The following is a 22,355-nucleotide window of genomic DNA, read 5'->3' as shown; positions in this document are numbered from 1 at the left end:
GCGATCTTGTGGAACACCCCATCTCTAGTTTATGTGATTGAGTAGTGTATGTTTTGTGGCCATGGAAATTATAAAAGTGAAATCAACATGGCTTTACAGTGCAAGTTTTAGTACAAATTCTAAGTGATTGAAGTATATCTAGAAAGGGACCACTTGCCACAAAGTAGGATCCCAGTCAAAACATGGGACAGGCCCCTGAAAAATAATATATATAACAAACTCACCCAGTTACTGTCTCACTGAAGAGTGAAGGATGGTGACAGGTGGAAGATGGTACCCAAAAGAGGAAAACACATCTACCCAAAGCAGAGAATGGGTGATGACCATATATGGTGTAGCCCCAGTACTCAACAGATGAAGTTCATCCAATTGACATTTGGGTTTAGATGCAGGTAAAAGGGAATGTGCCTGATCAGAGTGAAAACACCAGGAATTGATGTGAAACGTGTCTAAAAAATGGTGAGGTAGGCCTAGCAGATTCTGTAGTAGAGGCCTGGGAAAGCAAGCCATAATCAGGAGGAAGAAAAAGTATAAATTATAAAGAATTATGAAAAAGAAAAGTTGAGATAATGTGAATCTATGTAAGTGTGTCGTGAAATAAACATATGTATTAGATTTTATGTGTTGAAGAAAACAAGATACTGAGCATAATGATCCATTTACACATAAGATGAATTACAGGTAAACAGACACTTGTTAAGCCTAATCGAACTGAGCGGTACAAAGTATATCACCAATCTCAAAGCCCTAACCAAACAATAAGTATGTACAATATTGGGAGAAGTTTGTGCAGACCCCATCTCCAGAGGTCCACACAAACAAAGTTAATATGAAGAAGTGTAAAATATATATATATATATATATTTCATAACAAAAAGGAAATAGGCATTATATTGTAAAATTAAGTAAGTGTATATTGACAATAATATATGTATGAGATGTGATGTATTGAAAAAAACAAAAAACTATAGCTAACCTAGTTTATGATATACCAGTAACATGAATTAAAGGTAAACCTAAAATAGCAAAGACTGATGTTAAGCCTAATCTAATGTTATAAGACAAAGGCAGACCATATTTCAAAATGTATGTGCCCCCAAACTCAAGTTTATGCCTGACGAAGGTCAGCTCATTGGATGATCAATCTCCCAATTAAATAAAGCTAAAAATTCTCCATAGAGGACCGTGCTGATAAAAGATATAACCCCCAAAGTGGTAACTTAGAATTTGGAATTCAGAATTCCAAATGAATAACCAAACTCATCTGTGTTGGCAGAGAGAAATAAAAAGTATTAAATTCTGTAATTTAGTAGAAATATAAAATAATTCCACATCGGAATAATTTACAAAAATATCACTATTGTATAATAAACAGTAAACTTGTTGAGAGAAATTGATATGTAGATACAGGAGGGGGGGAACCACTTGAAGAGAGCACAAATTAAACGACTGAACACGAGCACTGTCAAACAAGAAGTGATAGTTAGGTAGAATAGCATAGAAGGAGTCACGAGTCACATGTTAACTGGTTAAACCAAGTGAACCGTGGGGTAAGTAGGAGTGAAAGGTTTGTGTCATGTGAAAAACAGAACAAGACTAGCTATGTATGGGAGTGGAAGTAAGGTACCTTGTCGGAAGTTACTCCAGCTGCTGGGAGTCAAGAAAAGGTTGATCGGCCTGATGGTAAGACAAACCATTATGATCAAAAACCCATGGAAGACAAGATATGCTAGCTTCAGCACACAACTGAGAAACAAAATCTTCAGCATGTACACTGATGTCAGGGGAAGGAGGGGAAATAAGGTACTCTAATGACAGTGTGTCATGTAACAAGGAAGGAACAGGATCATAAGAAACTGGGGAAAAAGAGATAAAATGGCACACACCTGAAAAATTCTGTCCAAAATGACAGAGGGAGGAATTCATGGAAGACTGAAAAAAAATTTCCAAAGGTAAGTTATTATTATGGGAAAAAAACTTCAGACAACCAACTGTAGCAAATAATAATACACAAAAAATCAGTGTGTCAAAAGAGCACAATTGAAAACATCTGCACTAAACAACTGCATGACGAAAAGTGATAGTTCAGTAGAATTGAATTTAGATAGTCACATGCATAAGGAGGGTGTGTCACACTCCTATTGGTGGAGGGTTGTTGCATGATAATTTACATGCAAAGACACAGTGAACCACGTTAACTGTGGGGTAAGTAGGAGTTCAAGGATTGTGGCATGGGAAAAAAATCTTGCATATAGAAGACAGCACTGAACAAGAACAGCTATATGTGTAAGAGTAAGTAGGAGGCTAGATACCATATCGGATTTAAATATTTTAATTTTCTGAAACTCCAAACTTTTAGGAAGGTTCTTGTTAAATTTCAAACAATTTCATCCACTAGTTTTATTTTTGGAATGAAATATAATGATAACAGCATTAGGTCCAACAATTTGTAGGACCTAACATTGCTATCGTTATATTTCATTAGTCATAGGGTTAAGCTTCATATAATGAAAATGCATTTGCTAAATTGTAACAGGTAATATTCCAATTTGGAAAAAAAAAAGAAGAAAAAACAGTGGCATGTGGAAATGGCCAAAACAAAAGTACTAAAAACTGGTTTTGGCAAAAAATAATAATAATCAGAAATTGCACACATACATGAACTACACAAAATATATATAAGAATTTTTTTCAGTTAAGATATATATGTTCTTTTGAAGTTCAACAGTCCTAACCTGAGTACACTGAACAACATCTACAATGGCACTCTACAAAAATTTAAGTATCAGAAGTTACAAAAAAGAAACAATCTTTGTTTAAAAACATTTTAAAACCTAAGTCAAGCTGAAGTAGCATTTTTCAAACAAAGCTACTTTCTTTGTAAATGTATATAGATATTTTAGATCCCTTTACTTTAACATAATATTTTTCGTTTACAACAATCCCCAAATATTTCATGAATATAAGTGCCCCTTTACACAGACATTTGACCAATCAAAACATTTCAGTTAAGAATCAGCTAACTCACCTTCTTTAAGAATTTGTGTATGTAAGGTTTCATGAAATATTATCACTGCAGGCCCAAGTGAAGACAGAGGACCCACAAATTTGCATCTCTCAGAGGCAGCTTTGAGTTCCCTAGAAAAGTGCCGACAGTATGCTTTAGAAGCATCTCCCAGGAAAGTAAAAAGATCATTATGTAATCGCTCAGCTCTGGTGCGATATATAACAATGTCAGAAACTGCAAGCACCTGTAAGAAAAATCACATTAATGAAACTAATACATATAAATATAAAAACCTATATTTATTTTGGTTTCAATACTGAGAAGTCTAAATTATCCAGATTTATAATTATCTTAGTTGTACAATAATATTCAAACTAATATCAAGTGATCAGAGGAACTGACAGTAAACTAGAAAATGCTAATGCTTTACATAAAAAACTGTTAACTTGAAAGTCTAATTATAACAAAATAAAACCACACCTGAACACATACACATTAACTAATGCTTAAGATCATCTATCAAGGTTATCAATTTGGTATTTTAAAGGTTTACTTTACAGTTTACCAACTATTGTTCATACCTTGCCTGCTCGCAGACAGGTTACATGAGCAGAGAAAAATGGTATGAATCAACATGATATAATTGGAGACTTTAGACATTTAAATTTAATATTTGTATAAATAAATAAATATGTACATTCAGATTATTTTTCTGCAAAACGTTTGATTTTAGTTTCCTTTTACAACACCAACCTTTACTAAAGTAATCAGGTCATAATGTTGCAGCAAGTATTTTGTTAATAATTTGAAAATATTCATTTTGGACAATGTATCTAGTTTGAAACATTTGTAGCAGAATGGATACATACTTATAATGGCAGTAAAATAAGTTGATGAAGGAGTTAAATGGTGGAAAGTACATGCAAATATGAGACAGCTAAGCTAATGTGAATTTTGGAATGTGTAAAATTCCAAGTTGAAGCAAAAAGTGCATTAAAACATAGTTGAAAGCAGATGGAAAAGAAAGTTCAATGTTATTGGAATGTTTGTTTGTTGACAGAGATTTCATTTATTTGAAAAAATCCAGGGATCTATTTAACCCAAACTCCCACGTCTCATACCCATGATAATTTGTTGGGACACATAATATTTGATCCCCATGTACAGAATATGCACCATAAAATGTCCCATATGCAAGGCAAGTACTTTGATTCAAACTTTGTACCATAACAAACAAACAGTATACAGTTTGCACACAGCTGTCCACAATCATCTTCTAATAGGTTTCATCAATGATAATAAACTGCACGAAAATAAGGCCACGTGAAAGTACCGTATGATTAACCCTTTATTATCAATGTATATAAATACACTCCACATAAGAATGTACATAATAATTCAAAGTTTAGTATTAGTTATGTCTTAAGTTCTTAATTTTATAAGAAAATATTTAAAAAAAACTCTCTATCTCTCCCAGTATGAGAACTGTGACGTTTCTTATCTATGTCTTCCCTCTTCTCTGATTTTTTTACCACCCTTCCAAAAGGTATGAAATTTAATATAAATTACTCTTTATAATGTTTTTATTTTTCAGGCAAAGATAATTTATATAGTCTTCAATCTTATTTAGTTACAGAGTAATAAAATAGAAAATCAGACCCCTCTTGCCACGCCCATCTGTCATATCCTCTCTTTCAGAACTTGCAAATAGTTCTCTCTGACATCAAAAACTATATTATTTATAACCAATAGAAAGCCAAAGTTTTCTTTTATCAAATGATGTAATATATCACATTGTTGTCTGTTCAGAGAATTGTCTATTTTCCATCAGATTCAAACCTTATTCCTACAGGAAACACATTAATGAGCTTAGTTGAATCTTTAATGGCTTTCGTTGTACAGTTAGAAAGCCAGAAAAACTGTGATAGTTATGGAACATTGTTTCCTTTTTGCATGTTATTATTCAGTGTTCTTTGGTGCATTATTTAATTAACTAGAAACTATTTAATACAGTTGTAATTAGTATAATTAAAAAGTAGGGTTAAGTTTCATCGACAGTTGAGAGCAAAAAACAAGACCCAGGTAAGTACTTTATTTCTTGTTTTTAATGTGTATTCTTAATTTATTATTATAAAAGTAACTAATACGTAAAAATATAAAACTTTTTAGGTTAGTTAAAGCAAAATAAATAATAATAATATTAATAACAATTTGTTTATGAGTTACACTCATGAGTAGTCCATGCATTTTGTTATTTGATACCGTAAAGTGAGTTGCACGTTCAACATGCAATTTGAAATTTATATAGTGCAAATAATAGTTAGACATGGTTCAAAAGACAATAAAACAATAAGATTTATGTATAAATAGATGTATAAGCTACTTAGAATAAACAATTCTGTTACAATCTGCAGTCATTCCAGAAAGAAAATAGGGGAACTTTGAATTATTTCCTAATTTTTTATGGTGGTTACGAGGTCGGTCAAATCAACCAACCTCATATAAAGTTAGGGTAAAAAATAACAGATAAAATACAAAGTTTTTCTGAAGAAAAACATTTGATATTCATTTAGGAGGTTTTAGGGGTTATGCTAATGATATTTCAAAATTTTCAGATGAAGAAAAGTATTTTTAATCTTATCATGAAAATTATTTTGCAATCATAAAGGGAAACAATAGGCAGTGTAAATTGTAAATAAAGTTTTTTCATTGAACATTAATTTGCCCTTTTCCACTTGCAGAAAGTAAACATGTTGTGTTTATTGCAAATAGTTTTTCATTGACACTGAAATGCTTTTTTCCTTCTCTTTTTTTTGAGTTTATTAAACTCTACCTATGAGACCCTTGAAAATCTTGCTGGGACTCTTAGATAAAAAAAAGTTGAGGGTCCGGGACCCTAGTGATCACCCTGAAAGCCCACAATGTGCACACCTAAGGCATGTGTGTGTGTGTCACGTGGTTTTTAAAAACAATTATATCACCAACCTGCATGATACTCAGTAAAAAATGTATTAAATAGTATCCACGTCTGGCTTTAAAATAATCATGTAATTTGGTGTACTTTTTCTATGATTTTTTACATTATGAAATTAAAAGACTTTTGTTCAGAGACTCTATTCTGAAAAATCATTTACAATATTCCTTTCATCATAGAATTTGATTTTCCTTTATTGTTAATGAGAATTTCCATGATATATACATATAACATACTTTCAACATGTTTTATATTCATTAATATATTTCTTTTGATACTTTACTTTGCCAACTACAGCAGTCACCAGTTCCAGTTATAAATTATAAAAAAATGAGGCAAAAACTAATGAAGCTTTATCAGTGACCTATGATCTGACCTGTCTAAATCTAACTATGCTTACCTGATGTCTTGTCACAGAAGAAACTTTTACGTAACTTTCAAACAAATATAATTGAACATGAAAACATTTTCAGAAATGAAAAGAATGTTTAATGAAACTATAAAAATTCTCAGACTTTTGTTTCTAAGTTTTCTAAATTTTCCACTACATTCCAATTCTTTCCTGTAAGAGATACATCTAATAATTTTCCCATGAAACTACAAGTTACTTTTTACACTTCTTTATTCACACTACAGTTTATAATGTTCTATAATCAAGAGTTTTTAAACTTTGCTTGTAGATATTTTCAAAGCAGAGATTCATCAGTGGTTTTTCAGATGACATGCTGTGAGGTCATAAAAGGGAGTAAATAGGCTATATTAATAAAATCAAAGAAACAGAAAGAAAATCATTTGATTAACAAAACCTTAAGAATTATAACCTCAAGGGATGATAGCTTCTTAGCATACATAAACCTATGCTTTGGCTTGGGTAAAAGAATTCTTAAAAAAGATCTATAAGTGCATTGTTTATAGGTAAGATTCCTCAAAGCAGTGCAGAAATGAATGTCTGAATATTCTATCATTTTTCTTTGCAAATTACAGTACATAAGTGTTACAAGATGACAAAATATCAAATCTAATATACTTTTAAGCAAAAATATTGTTGAAATAGTCATTATTTTTACTTAAATTTTGAAATTTGACGTGCAGACGTGCACTCAACATCTGATCTTTAAAAGGTGCTCATTTGTCCAGAAAAGGGTTAATTTACTTTTATAATATATTAAGTCAGATGACTAGAAGTTGAAAGTATATATAACAACATGATAAACTTTTTAAGGCAGTGGATTTGCCATGCAGGTAGCACTATATACACATAAAAATTTGCCTAAGGAATTATCAACATTATTCCTACTTTACTTTACAAATTAATGTATAAAAAAATTCATCTAACATTCTAAAATACATATATATATATATATATATATGCATACATGTACCCTAAAGCTTACCCTATGTCCTACAAACTTAAACAGAATTTTGTACAAACCAACATATACAGAAAAAATGGCCCATTATGACTCTGTAGCCATTCAAAATGTATGTGTTGTTCTATGACAAATATTGACTGATCATTCTATGTACTTCTGTGTTACAATAAGAACTTGAAATTTCTACACTTCGTTTTCTGTCAAATTTTGGGAATTATACACAAAAGTGTATCTTCAGTAATACATTAGATTTTTGATTCTCAAAAAAAAAATATATATATATATATATTCCAGCTAAAATCCTTATACATTACAATATTTTTTGTAGTGTTTGGTTACTTAACATTTCCAATAGCATTTTACATACAGTGCTAGAATACTTGATAAACATTTTACCTTCAGCAATAACCTGGTTCTCTGGTTGTGATTAGCTGTTGTACCTAATAATCCCTCTGTGTCAAGGATGATCGCTTTCGATAGTGGATCATATGCAGCCCAAACACCAACAGTGCATGAAGATTGGGTAATAGAGGTTTTAAAGACCTCCTTTCCTCTAAAAAAAGTATGGTTCAATGTATGAGATTTGCCTTCTCCTGTGTTTCCAAAAATGGACACAACTTTCACAGGAGTATGAGAAGGGCAGTCAAGTTTTGCTATGAAATCAGTTTCACTACTGACCTGCAATTATGGAAAAAACAAATACATGTCAACAACAGAAATCTTTCAGCTAAACATTTTATAAAACTAATTTACACATTTACATAATTTTAGTATACAAACAAAACTAAGAATTTGACAACAATTTTCTTCCTCAATCATATTTTGAATCACCAAATTAATTTACTAAAAAAAATGAAAAAATTACCACCAAGTTGTTACATTCCAAAAGGTAATTAATTTATTTTTAGCTGAAAATATATTTCCAATATATAGTCACCTCTACACACAGAATATCTGGATCCCTCATGTATCTGCCTATGAAATTTACATGCCACTAGCACTGAGCTAACTACAACCTAAAAATCATGTGTTTAACCCTTCAGATGAGTCAGGGGTGAAGAGCCATGTCATCTCGTTTGTTGACTCGTATTCAAAGTTTTATTGAACTAGTATTTCATGAATTTATGTTAGTATTAAAAACACAGATAAACATCTATTTTTGTGTGTCATGTGGTATGTTGAATTTAGCAGTGGTTCAAATTAGATGTTTGTGAAGTCAAATTACTTAGTCTATAGTTTTGTACGAATTAGAAACTCAAACTACTGATATTGACAAGCTAGAATATAAAATAAGAAGGTCTTATCTTTTCTATTTGCTAAAATATTGCTCACGTAATAAATCAAACACAGTGGCACCTGTCCCACCTCTTTCCATTTTTGGAAACGCTCCCTTATATACACTTACTTCTATATACGACATGAATAACCAATCGGAAGTTCAGAATGTCCCCCTAGTGGCTTTCTCAGCCATTTTAACAGGCTTGCAGGTCATTTCTTTCTTTTGAACCAATACTTCAACGAGGTAGGGTGTGTCTTTAGTCTGCTTGAAATTTCATATTTTTTTAGACTGAAATACACCTTAATTACTAAGCTTGATAAATTATACTGGAATTCTATGGTATTGATGTTGTAACTTATGATTTTTTAGTTATTCAAATGTATATATAAAACCAAAAAAAAATTTATTTTCTTTCATATCCTCCACGTGCAAAATTTTTAAAGGCTTAGCAACCTACGTCAAGCAGCAGCTGAGTACAAATGTTGTAACTAGAAGAGATAATTGTTTGTTTTACTTCTTCATTTACTGTTCTGTGTTTTAAGAAAAATAAGTTTAAGAACTTATTTCAAAATAGCAATAATCTATACATATATAATAATTGAAATGTGACTGTATTTTACAAAATACTATGCTACTAAAACACAGTCAAGACAAGTTACTTTGTACAGACCAAAGGTCAGTTTTATGTTATTTGATACGGTAACAAGAGTGCACATGAGATAAGGAAAATGTTAACTTCTGAGATGATACCTCACCTCATCACACACAATTGCTAGAATCCCACCTAGATGAGCATCTTTCAGAAAGCGCCTCAAGGAAAATCTCATGGAGTGTGACACCCAATGGCAGGGGCTTCACAGAAGCAGCCCCATAGGAGAACGCATCTTGTCTGGATCAGGGTACATTCTTCGCCCGGAAAGGCAAAATAATATGAAGTGTCACAGAGAAGGGCAGAATTTTATCATGATCAACTGAGCACCTGCAAACAAGTGGTTGGCGAGCCAAGAAGTGTCAAATGGTTAGGACATGATCAGACCCTACAGCATGTGTCTTACCATGACTCACCTGAACAGACAGAGACAGGTGACAAACCCTTTCTGCTGGAAGAGGAAGGCACACTAACTGTTTGAGGGCTGACCTACACCACACAGACAGTGCCACCACTACCATACTTCCCACTGTATTATGCTGCACACAATCAGTGACTAGGAACCAGCAAGTTGAAGTGGGGGGTGGGGGAGAATATACAATGGAGAGACCTAAAGAAGTACTTGGATCCCCATCGGACACCTGCTAGAAAGTTCTTTTACTGGAGACAGTGCAATGGGTGACAATAAAACCCTATTTTTAAAAGCCAGCAAGCACAAGCCAAAAAAAGTGGACAGTCATTTCCTGATACCAGCTTTTTCCTTGATAGTCCATGGATATGATATGATCTGGATTGGGCAATTAAATAATTTTAATACCATGAGGATACCTCTAGTGGACTTGCAAAACACCCCATCCTAACAGTGAGAATTGGTAGAGCCAGGGTAGGTGGGTTGAGCATTTTCCATTAACCCTGGCCCGATGCAGGTTTTGGGATATAAGCATACCCTTGAGAGGCACAACCAGCTACCAGGTTGGATCATATAAGAGAGAACAGTAACTAAAGGGAGTCAAAATCCCATAGGAGATGAAACAGCCAGATGATGGAGATAAATGTGTGCAGATTCATCCACATGCCAGCCTAAAGGATCTCATCCAATGGTCAGTGAAAATAAGATGCAAGAGCAAGAAGGTTGATGAATCTGGATAGAGGAGTAAGTAAATAGGGTGAAAGAGAATGCAAGAAGCATCAATGACATATACATCTGAACAATGATGACCACAGGCAGGAAGAAGAAAACGGCTTCAGAGAAAGGTGTAATGAACACAAAGCCACCAGTTCAAATGGAACACGTGAAAGACCACGTCAAAGTCCCAGTCAAGCGTAAGAGTAGGATGAAGAGGTCTGTGACAAAAGACTAGAAGAAAATGGAGAGGACAGGAGAAGAAAAACCTGGTAGTAACAAGAAAGGTGAAATGTAGTTGATAGATCTACCCAACAACAAGCAATAGTGGAAACTGACAATCCATGGTTGAACAACCAAAAAAAAAAGGCGAAAAAGTGGGCCCCAATAGAATGGCCAAAAGAAAGGGAGAAGCTGATGTATCAACATTGAAAAACCCACCACTTCTGTTGATAGATGGACAGAGTTGAAGGACAACAGGAACAGAGTAAGAAAAATGCTACACAATCAGAGAATCCAGCCCTGCATGCAATGGACTGGACAAATCTCATTAAAGAAGATGAAGGTAAACACCCCTGGGTGAAATAGATATGACTGGAGCAAGAAAGAGTGGGAAGGGGCAGAGGAAGAGGGAGCCCAGACACCAACTGATAATGCAGAGGAAATCAGAGTTGTGCCAGCCAAAGAGCCACACGTAACAGGATTTGACAAAGCAGGATTCAGGGGAAAAGAGGAATAGGAGGACAGGCATACAGAAAAAGGTGAGATCAGTCCTGAATGAGAGCATCGACTGCCAGGGCTGAAGGAAATAGATATAAATTATGCTGTTTTCATTCTAGAATGACTACAAGTTATAACATGAAACCACAAATGATTATTTTAAATAGCTTAAATCTCATAACATTATACATCAATGTATATTTATTTTTATTTTATTGACCTTTCAGATGTGTCTGACTAGCGTTAAAGAAGTTACAATGATACAGCGCACATGCATTCATGTTATCATATCCAATAGTACAAAACTGGCCTTTATGAAGTGAAACTGTCTTAGCTTTGTTCTAGTGGACCAGTATTTTGTAGAATACAATCACATTTTGGTTAGAATACATAAGTATATACATATTATTACTATTTACAAATAAATTCTTAAATTTCAATTATTTTTCTTAAAGCACAGAACAATAAATAGAGAAATATAGAAAACACTGATCTCTTCTACTTATGTTTGTACTTGCTTGCACAATTTGCTATGCCTTGTTAAATTTTGCACATGGAGGATGTACAACAAAATATTTTTTTAGGTTTTATATATGCATTTTGAAATAAAAAAAAATAATAAATTACTGTATTAATACCAAAGCATTCCACTATAATTTCTCAGGCATAGTAACTAAGCTGTATTTGGGTCTATAAAATATATTTCAAACTTTATTATGTCTTGCATCTCAGCTTCAATTCTTCCATAAAAAGGAAGGTTTCCTGCGTAAATGCTTCACAAAGGCTGAGTAACCACATGGGGGACATTCTGAGCTTTTGATGGGTTATAAACACATTATAGAGCAAAGAAGGTACATGTAAGCAAGTATTTCAAAAAAAGGAAGAGGTGGGTTGGGCCACCTTGGCTAATTCTATAAAAAGAATAATAAATCAGAAAATAAAAAAGATAGGAGGTTCTTATTTTACATTCTAGCTTGTCAATATTGGTAATTTGAGCTTCTAATTCATAAGAAATTATAGACTTCGTATTTGGATATCACAAACATCTAATTTGAGCCAAAGCTGCATTCAACATACCTTGTGACATACAAAAATCGATATTTAGGTGTTTTATTTTAATATTTACTCTTACATTAAGAAATTAACTAATTTATAACACTAAAACTTGAATTATAATTTTCAGTTTGATCCCAAATTTATTGACATAAATTCCTAAAAATTGTAGTTCAAGAAAATTTTGAATGTAAGTCTTCAAACATGATGACATGCCCTCTGAACCCTACCTATAGCAAAAGGGTTAAGAAGTCCACCCCCCCCCTCCCAGCAGGTAAAAAAAAAAGAGAGAGAGAGATCTCAAAGACTGGGAATCAAGGAGTGAAAAGGAAGAACAGTTATAAGCCAAGACCAAAGAATCCAGTGCATGAGGAGGGCGAGGCATGGTAGTATGGGTGTGCAGTTATTTGAGAAACGAGTCTTCATGCTTCATGAAACTTAATATCAGGTGACAGAGGAAAGACAAAGTAGTCTTGAGTATGGGTTTCATGTAGTAATGCACAGGGGAAATAAAAAAAAAAAAGGTGAAAAAACAACAACACAAATGCAAAATCATGTCGAGGAAGAGATTAGAAGGGTGAGGATTTTCCTCCACAGATAAAGCTGTGACTAGACCATCCTGGTGGGGAATTAGCCAATCAAATAATCATCACCCTAATCATGTTTAAACTGTGGAGAAGGAACATTGACTAACTGATGGGAGGAGAAGGCCCAGTATGCATGAAGGAATTCACAACTTGTTTAACAATGGCTGTCATGTTATCCACAGACAACAGGCTCCCAGTAACCACAACAGACACAGGTCCAGAATCACAAAAGAAGTCAGTGAAACTTAAATAGGAAATTTAAGTTTTAGAAACCATCGCAAATCTGACATAATTGATTAATAATTTTAAAAAACATTCATTCTAGACATTGCTCAAGAAAAGAATGAAGCTATTTCGAGCACAAGTGTTTTGGGGGAGTTACGGTGCAAGGAGTTTCTGTCTCCTTCCTATTGGTGGAAAAACTATTATTGCAAGATGATGTCATTAGTTACTAGCAGAGTTGATGTTAAACTTATGATATTTAGATGAGAGTTAGCTCAAGGTTAGTGGCATGCAAATCTCACAGGCAGGTGTGCTGGATATCAAGCTATTCTGTGTGTGGAGGTATCATCTTGAAATGCTTATTTTTATATATTCATAGTCTAAATTTGAAGACAGAATTAAATTACTCCAAAGCCATGTTATACCAGATTTTCAACTACACAAGATGTCTGAATATCAGCATGTGAAAGCCTTTCCCGTAGTTGATTTTCTAACTATACTATAACATATAGTGAAATATAAAATGCTGAGAAGAGAATGGGTTGCTCTACATTGATTGCTAATTACATGACTGTAGCAATTATTATACTGACAAGTGAATGAGTAGTTCTATATTGGATGCTAGAGCTACAGGCTGTTAGAAACAATAATATCCACAAATGAATGTTTAGAAACTTGATTCTAGAGCTTACATGTTTTGTTGATTAGCGAATTTGTAGAATAAAAAAAACAAGATAAAACACTTTCCAAATTAAAATAAGATTAGTGAAGAATATAAAAACAATATGTAAAGCAACATACCTACATCGGGTTTCCAGTGAAAAGAAAATTAATATTAGAAGAGATCGGTTTACAGGGCATAAGAAAAACAAAAAATAACAAGGGCTCAAGAAAGTATTCTTAGGTGAAAATGGGACAAAGAAAGTTATGAGAATTAAAACAAAATAGTCAGATGAGTAAAGTTGGAAGAATAAAAAAATTGTGAAAAAGGGACAAGGAACTGAAGTAATGACATTAAAATAAGTGACTAAATAAACTACAAGTAGAATATGAATAAACACAAAAACTGGTTAGATATACAAACAATGAGAAAGTGAACACATGCATAAAACAACACTGTCCAGGGAGATTCAACAATCAAAAGTGTGTGAATTGAATATAAAAGGATAAAAAAAACATTAAGTTTAAGATGCAACTTATTAAACACAAATAAACATAAACGTAACAAATTTGGTTAAGAAAATGGCTTGATATAATAAGCTTAAGTGGTTAAGCTAGTGAGAAAGAAAAAGAATGTGTTCACTAAACAGAATTATTAGGCAAAACAAAATTATCATGAGAAAGCAAATATCAATTATAAGGAAAAGTGAAAAGGTGGGGAAAGGGAAGTTAATGAAGGAATGAGAATTATTTCATTCCAAAGGGATTAACAGTGCCTAATTTAAAAATCAAATGTTTTGCTAGGCATAATCTTTGAGTCATGTGTTATTTTTTTTAAGTCTTTCTAATATCCTATTTATTCTAAAAGTAATTTTCTTTTCACTGGAAACCCAATGAAAGAGAAATATGAAAACAATCAGTAATCATATTTCAATTTGGGGAATGTTTTACCTTGTTTGTTTGCTTCTACATCTGGTAATTTCCTCACCTATAGTTATTTTATCACCAGAACATGCTGTGTATATGAGATAAGAGTTGCATGCTTTTAGAATAATCAAGCTGACTTGTAGATGTGTAGCTCTATACTAGCTGCTAGATTTAAATGTTTTTGGAATTATTATGTTGACAAGTGAGTGCGAAGTTCAATAATGGTTATTAGAGTTACAAGCTTCTACAAAAAATTATGAAAACTGAATTAACATTTTGTAAATTTCTTTTTTCAAATTAAATTTTCCAGTATTCATAATTATTACCAAAATGAAAGGCAATTAAAATCCTCATCTTAAAAATTGGAGTAATATTTTTCAAAATAATAAAAACATCTTTGGATTGATTTACAGCATAACTAATAAAACTCATTATCATTATTTTGTTGTTCTTTTTCAGCTTAGACACTGTACACATATATTCTAGTACATGTGAGTTGGTTATAGTAAATGCTTTATCAAAGTCCTATGGTAGTTCCTCCCAATTTTTTAAAGTGACAATATTAAAAAAATTGCAAATGTCTAATGTGGCAATTTCAAGCACCAAAGTAACATTTTAATTTATATTAAATAGAATTACATTTTATGAAGTTTTGCCAATAAATCTTTATTACAAATTTTTCCAATACACATGTAATGTTTCCTGCTGATGACTCAGGTAATCAGCAGGAAACTTAAACTCTTACAATCACACTTGCATAGGATTAGCCTTCACACTAAAAATGTGCTAATAGCAAATTTCCAACTTCATTACCAACAACCAAATTTATTGAGTTTGTTGATGCTATGGTAACAGAATGCCCAAAATATTCAGTGCACAGACACTAAATCTTCCAGGTATTTGAACCAAAGCTTGCTTGTTTTTTAGCTCACCAATGGATGTACAATCATGTACCTAATAACTTTTCTATAGTGGTTAATAAAAATAATATATTCACCTCAGCAAATGAAATGATGGAAACAGAGATAGAGTACACAAGATGCTGTTTTTTTAACATACATTGATGTAGTGTTCCTGCAAAACTGTTATTTAACTTGAACAAGACATAGTGTTGAAGATAAAACCCTATAATTTAAAATTAACTCTAAATATTTCCATTACCACACTGGTGATTTATTGGGGGATGGCTGGCATGAGAATGTTCCTGTTGGTTCTGTTGTAAAACATCTCAAGTGGCAACCACATCCTCTGACACATGTTTTGTGTGTGTGTGCATGCAACTGTTCTACAATCATGGAGGATGCCAGATTAGTTTGATATATGTACATGTATGTAAGTGAAACTATTGAAAGGTGTAGTCACATAAACTGTTAAACACATGTGTAGTTGGGAGTTATTTTTTCACATATACATATGTGTCATTATATATGTAAAAAATTACAAATAAACTTACTTTAATATTTTCTTTTTCATCAACCAGAAGAAAACTTGAAATACTTAAATCACCATCAAGATCTATAGCACTGCTTTCAATAGTTGGAGGTTCTTTTCTTTCCAAAGCAAGCGTTTCACAAGCAACATCAGGAATACTATACAAGTTCTCTGAACCAAGTGATATCATTTTACTGGTACATGTATTAGTAAAAGTAATTAAGACGTTCTCTTCTTCAATTTCTGATTTTTCACCCCCTTCTAACAGTCCCTCGGTACAAGAAAGAAAATCCTCTGTTTCAGGTTCAAACGGATTTCTTCGATGCACCTTCTTACATCCATCAGAATGGACAGTCCTGTCACAAACAAAGCACAAGTTTTTACTGCAGTCAATACACCAAATATCAGCGAGATTTTGGTCTTCACAATTTAATTGGCACAGTAATTCTGCAGCAATGGGTTTCAGTTGCTCTCGTTCATGCAGCAAGAACTTAATATTTTCATGTAAAAGGGTTTCACATGGAATACACTGATAAGTCCCACATTCTGTACAAAAATAAGCTGCTTCAGGTTTAGCTCCTTTGCATGCCAGACGTTCTTGACAAACTTTCCTTGAAGGTCTAGTAATGGGTAACTTTCTTGTAATGCTTTTACCTGGTCTAGGGGATGAGATGCATGTAGTTCCAGAGCATACTGATGGTGAACGCATTTGGTTTTTTCAGTGAAATTATATCAGGATTCTCTTACATATATTTATATCAGCAGAAATAGAACCATTTCATGCTTTAAATCATATAAATGTATTGTACTTAAAACTGCTGTCATTTGAAGGTTTGCATTTTTCATTCACCAGTCTCTCTAAACAAAAAGTAAAAAAAAAAAAGCAATTCATCATTCAAAATAAAAATTTTCTTACATATATGCACAGTAAATTTGTAAGAAAATAACCTTAAAATACTTTATTTATACATATTTTCATTTTAAAATAATATAATGACTAGAACCAAGTGATTTAACCAACTATAACCGATTACATTTGAGCAGTGATTATACCAATTAGTGTTTTATAAACTAATCAATCAACTGAAATTACAATTAAATTGATTAATAAAAATAAGTTTCAGAATTTTTCTTTAAAATAAAGGAATTAAAATTCAGATAATATAAAACTTTGAGCTATAATGTAAATTATAATGCTAATTTTTTGGTGTACATTGAGAGTAAGATTGCTTAATTAAATTTTGAATGTAACAAAGTAAAATCTAATTACCTGCTAATTTTTTGGTATACATTGAGAGTAAGATTGCTTAATTAAATTTTGAATGTAACAAAGTAAAATCTAATGACCTGCGCAGTATAGAGGTAACTGTAATCACAGAATTATCTTTCAAGACTATAACTCACCTCTTCACACAATATAGCTACATTTTCACACTGAAATGGTGGAGGGATGGTGCAAATATTAAACCTACATGAGCTCCCTTCAGAAAGCACTCAAAGGGAATGCCTATGGATTGTGACACCCACGACAGACTGCATCTCAATCAGGATATATTCTTCACCCAAAAGGAAAGGCAAAAGAGCTTCATGTGTTGCAGGGATGGACAGAATTTAAATACGACCAGCCAAGCAGTCAGTGAGCCAAAAAGAGTAGTGTGGTTAGGACACAATCAGTCTGTATAATGTCTGTCTTTGTGAATGAGTCTGCAAGTATCTATTTATAAGGAAGAATACACCAACAGGAGGAGATGGCAGGTCCAACCTGTAAGGGGTAGAAGTCGAGAGATCCCAAGGTAGAGACAAACAATGACAGGAACCCTAAAATGGAGACATGCATGTCAAGTAACACTGAACAGCCCAAACTAAACACAGGAGATGATTCATGTCTGAAAGAGCACAGAGGTGAGAAACTAAAACGAAATAGAAGAAAAAGAACAATCACCTTACCAAGCAACCAAAGTCTCAAAAATAAAGGTCCAGTTAGGGTAAAGAAATAAGTAAGTAAAGCAAAAGAAAGAATGGGAATCATAGATGGCATATACATTTGAATGATGACAACCATGGCCGAGAAGAAGGAAGCGTGTCTTCAGAGAAAGACAATATAAGGAGTATGAAGCCAATAGCTAGAATGGAGTAAATGTACAAGTGTGTAAAACCACACTAAAGTCTCAGTCAGGCATGAGAATAAGATGAGAGGATTAGTGAAGAAGGAGCATCTGAACAATGAGGAGAGGATGGGAAGAAATACCTAACAATGACAGGAAAGGTAAAATGTTGATAAAGCCACTCGATAGCTAGAAATAGTGGAAACTGAAAATTCATTGTAAAAAAAACATGTGAAATAGGCCAGAAGGTGGGCCACAGTAGGACAGCCCAGAGGAAAAGAGTGGTGGATGGACCAATGTCAAAAACCTTCCACTTCCATTGATAGATGGACAGAGTTGAAAAACAATAGGAATGGGATAAGAAAAAAGCTACATGGTTAAAGAAGTCAGCCCTGTGGACAATGGATCACAAAAATCCCATACAGGAATATGAAAGGACAACACTCCTGGGTGAAAAAAAGAAAAGTGTGTAGTTGGAACAGAAATGAGAAGGAACAGGGCAAAGAAAGAGAGGGCCTCCCTGCCAACTGACGAAGCAGAGAATTCCAGGGTTGTGCCTGCCAAAGAGGTGCCACCAACAGGACCTGACAAGGAGTGTCACATATCAAAGTGAGAACACAAGAGAGAAACAAAGAGGAGGGTAGGCATATAGAAAAAAGTACGAACAATCCTGCCTAAGCATTGACCACAAAGGATGAAGTACTGGGGACCAGAAAAGGGGAAGTTTGGTGTTGAGAGGAGTGGCGAAGGCAATAATTAGAGGCATGCTCAACTGCTAGTTAATGCAATGAAAACCTGAAGATAGAGAGACCACTCCATGGGTGGAATCCTATCTGATCAAGAGAAGCAATCTGCCACCAAGTTCAGATCCCAAGGCACCTGAAAAGTCGTGAGATGAATCCAATGGGAATGAGCCCAAAACAGCATGTCCAATGTGCAGAAGCAAAGGGTCCTGGAATGGGCATCCCACAACAATTGATATAAGAAATGACCATGGAATTGTTGAAGTGGATCATGACCAACTAGATGAGGAAGGAAATGGGAACATGCCTGATAGATGGCAAAAAGTTCATGTACAGTAATGTGGAATGAGCACCCCCTCTAAAGTCCATATGCCCAAAGTCACATCATCATACAGAGATGCACCCCAACCCACTGGAGAAGCATCTGTAAAGAGATGGAAATCCAGTCCAGGGAGGGGCAGGTGAATGTCCCCTTAATTTAGTTAATACATAAAGATCAGTTGTAACACCAAACAAAAATGTAAAATTACAGCTGAAAATATCTCCGACACTAACAGCAAGAGTATCCAAATAATGAAACAATGCATGTTAATCAATGAAAGTAAGAACAGTACATATATATATATATATATAATACATTAGCTATATTCATAACTGGATTGATTTTTACTTCTAATGTATAAAACTTTGTAAGCAGCTTGCTTTGATCAGAATACTAATTAATAATATGCTAAGTCATTACTAGTAGTAGTATTACTACTAGTAGTGCTGGCTGAATTGGCAATGGTTAATCATGGTACTTAGCAGAAACACATTTTCACAGTATGTTTGATAATATACTCATGCAGCCAGTTACACATTTAAACTAATGACTATGACTGGAGAACACAAACCATGTAATAATATGAATATCATCTTGTACAGTATTACTGGTGGAAACAAGTATAGCAGTAATTTGTTATTGGTTGATTTACTACCATTTGATGTTATGTCATTGATCAAAGATTAGCACATTTATCTGTCAACTGTCAGTGAAGATAAATATAAAGAATGTTTTATTAAGAATCCACACACAACTTATTTTGCACACATCGATTTTATAAATTTTCTGAAGTAAAATGGCAGTTTCAAGTATATCGTGGTATTTATTTGGTCAAAACTGATCAAAAGTTTATCAGAAAATGTCTGAAAGTCATTGAATATGGTATTGTTTTCATCATGCGTTATTATATTTTTCAAAGCAGTGCACTTATGCTTGTGCATGCTCAATGATACTACTGAAATTTGTGGGGAAAAAAAGTGTGAATCACACTGTAGATTACTTCATAGAAACGTACATATGAATATAATAAAAAATTACATTTAGAATAGAAATTTGCAAGTTGATTCATAGTTTACTTTTATACAATTTATGAAGAATTTGATAGTTTTCAATCAAAATTCAGCTTCAAATTAGCATTTTAGGTCAACAAAATGGTTTAATTTTTAAATATATGAAAAAATGAATTAAACTTATGTCGTTATGACCATTTTATGCTCCATAGTATGGATTTTATCCTGGTAAACAATGAAAACTGCCACAACACTGGTAATACAATACACTCATTTCTAGCTAATATAAGAATTCTGTTGGAAATTGTCTGAAATTCTAAATTTGATTAATGACAAACTTGAGAAATTAAAAGGAAAAATTTGAAGATTTTTACTGTTTAATAATAGTACTAACATGTGAAACTATTTGGATCATTTAACAACTTTCAAAGGTAAGTAATATATATGTGATATATATTTCATTTTCCTGTTTTACTACACTGATAATATTAATAGTAATATGTTAAAACTTACAACTAGTTACATCATCTTGTATTTGCACAAACTTAGTGCAACTTACAAGATAATTTTCAAACTAACCTAAATTGGGTATTATAAAATATAATTTTATGTACACTATTTGTATTACTAGTTTGACACGTAATTGTAGCCTATATTTACTATATAATTCTAAGGGTAGTTATGAGAGAGCAAAAAATTATATGTTATAATAAATTAATAATAATATGTGAACCACACAATATGGCTGTATATCTGCCATATCCAATGCCAAAGAGGCCTAAAACAAAATCAAAACCATTACATTAATATCTGATTAATTACTTTTTCTTATCATGTCCAGTTATGAATTAACAATAACATAACTAACAATTGCCAGTTTTCACGTGAATTGTTATAATCCCTAATTAAAAGAACATTTTAATTTCAATTTAAACTACAAATACAAATGTGAAATAAACGAAAGTTAGTTGACAAAATAGGTCGATTAACAGAAGTATACGTCACGAGGATGCATTTTTGATTTTTCCACTTATGAGTTTTTTAAATCCTAGCATTGTCCATAATAATCTTGGAAAATCAGCAATTAATCTTAAAAGAAGTGTTGAACTACAATAAATTATTCAAATCACCTTTTTTTTAAATAAATTTAGATCACTTTCTCTATTTTACTGATTAATTTTTTACTATCAAACACGAAAATGATTAATTAAAAATGATAAAAATTATAAAATATCATACAATAAGTGGATAGTTAAAAAACTAAAACATATGAGGTTACAAAGTAAAACACACACAAAAAACTAACTGCAATAGTATGTGATCTTATATGCATATGTGCAGGCATACTAGATGTTTCCTAAAACCATTATTTTACTGTAAAAGTTCTCACATTTTTTTCGAAATTTTCACGATTGCAACTACTGTAAATTGAAGTAGAATGTTAATCAAGAAAATGTGACTAAAGTTCCTTTTGCCCTAGTTACGTTCATTGTTCTGGGCCATTCCCTTAAGGTATCACGTGCGCCTTCTCGAATAAAATATTTCTGTAAAATTTAACATAACGCAAAAGATGAGAGTAAATTTTTTCCACCGACGGGACAGGTGGTAACTTAAAATTACAGCCCCTTATTTGTCCATAGTAATAAATAACAGTAATATAGATAGCGCATGTATGTACTCTGAGAAGAAAGCATTATTTTTTCCTGTAAATAATTCTATTTTTCTCGATGCTACAACTGGTCATAATTCCTGGTACTATTAACAAGACAATATACATAATTTGAAATCAATAAAGGCTCAAGTCAGAATTTCATAAACTTTTAGCCATTACTTAAAACTTATTTCCATGAGAAATGTGGCTGAAGAACCTGAAACCACAACAATCTAATTCGACCATATACTTGTAAAGTCTCCCAGTGCAACTCCCATAGAATTTTATACTTTTGTCTGCTGACTCATTCAACTTAAATATGATCTTGGAACTTGATATTTATGTTCATTAGTGAGTTCGTGTCAAAATGTGAGGTCTAAGACTGACCTCACTTTCTTTTGCAAAATCTTCTTAGAATAGAATTGCAATGCCGGGAAATGTACCTAATAAATGCCATCAAGTTGATCACAATTGGTGAGGAGGAAGCCATTTTAAGACAGCAGTCTGATAAACAAGCAT

The 22,355-nt window shown here is 32.9% G+C and overlaps 1 protein-coding gene across 2 annotated transcripts in view; it reads right to left on the bottom strand.

The window, feature by feature from the left end:
* The window catches only part of LOC106468142 (zinc finger FYVE domain-containing protein 1-like), a 38,872-nt gene extending 17,682 nt beyond the window's left edge, over window positions 1-21,190 (bottom strand). The window contains exons 1-5 of one of the 2 annotated variants that reach the window (XM_022396450.1): window positions 21,008-21,177; window positions 17,410-19,277; window positions 16,028-16,863; window positions 7,751-8,032; window positions 3,029-3,251 (exon numbers count right to left, since the gene is read on the bottom strand). In XM_022396450.1, coding sequence (XP_022252158.1) covers window positions 3,029-3,251; window positions 7,751-8,032; window positions 16,028-16,714 — 1,192 coding nt within the window. In that variant the 5' untranslated portion in view covers window positions 16,715-16,863; window positions 17,410-19,277; window positions 21,008-21,177. Of the gene's footprint in view, window positions 1-3,028; window positions 3,252-7,750; window positions 8,033-16,027; window positions 16,864-17,409; window positions 19,278-21,007 lie in introns of both variants that reach the window. The other variant, XM_013928553.2, reaches the window with a different exon arrangement.
* Between the last annotated feature and the right edge of the window lie 1,165 nt (window positions 21,191-22,355).

This window comes from Limulus polyphemus, unplaced genomic scaffold (assembly GCF_000517525.1).
Source record: "Limulus polyphemus unplaced genomic scaffold, Limulus_polyphemus-2.1.2 Scaffold2888, whole genome shotgun sequence".
Lineage (NCBI taxonomy): Eukaryota > Metazoa > Arthropoda > Merostomata > Xiphosura > Limulidae > Limulus > Limulus polyphemus.
Note: the sequence above shows the minus strand (reverse complement) of the source record. Positions and strands in the feature narration are given on the sequence as shown.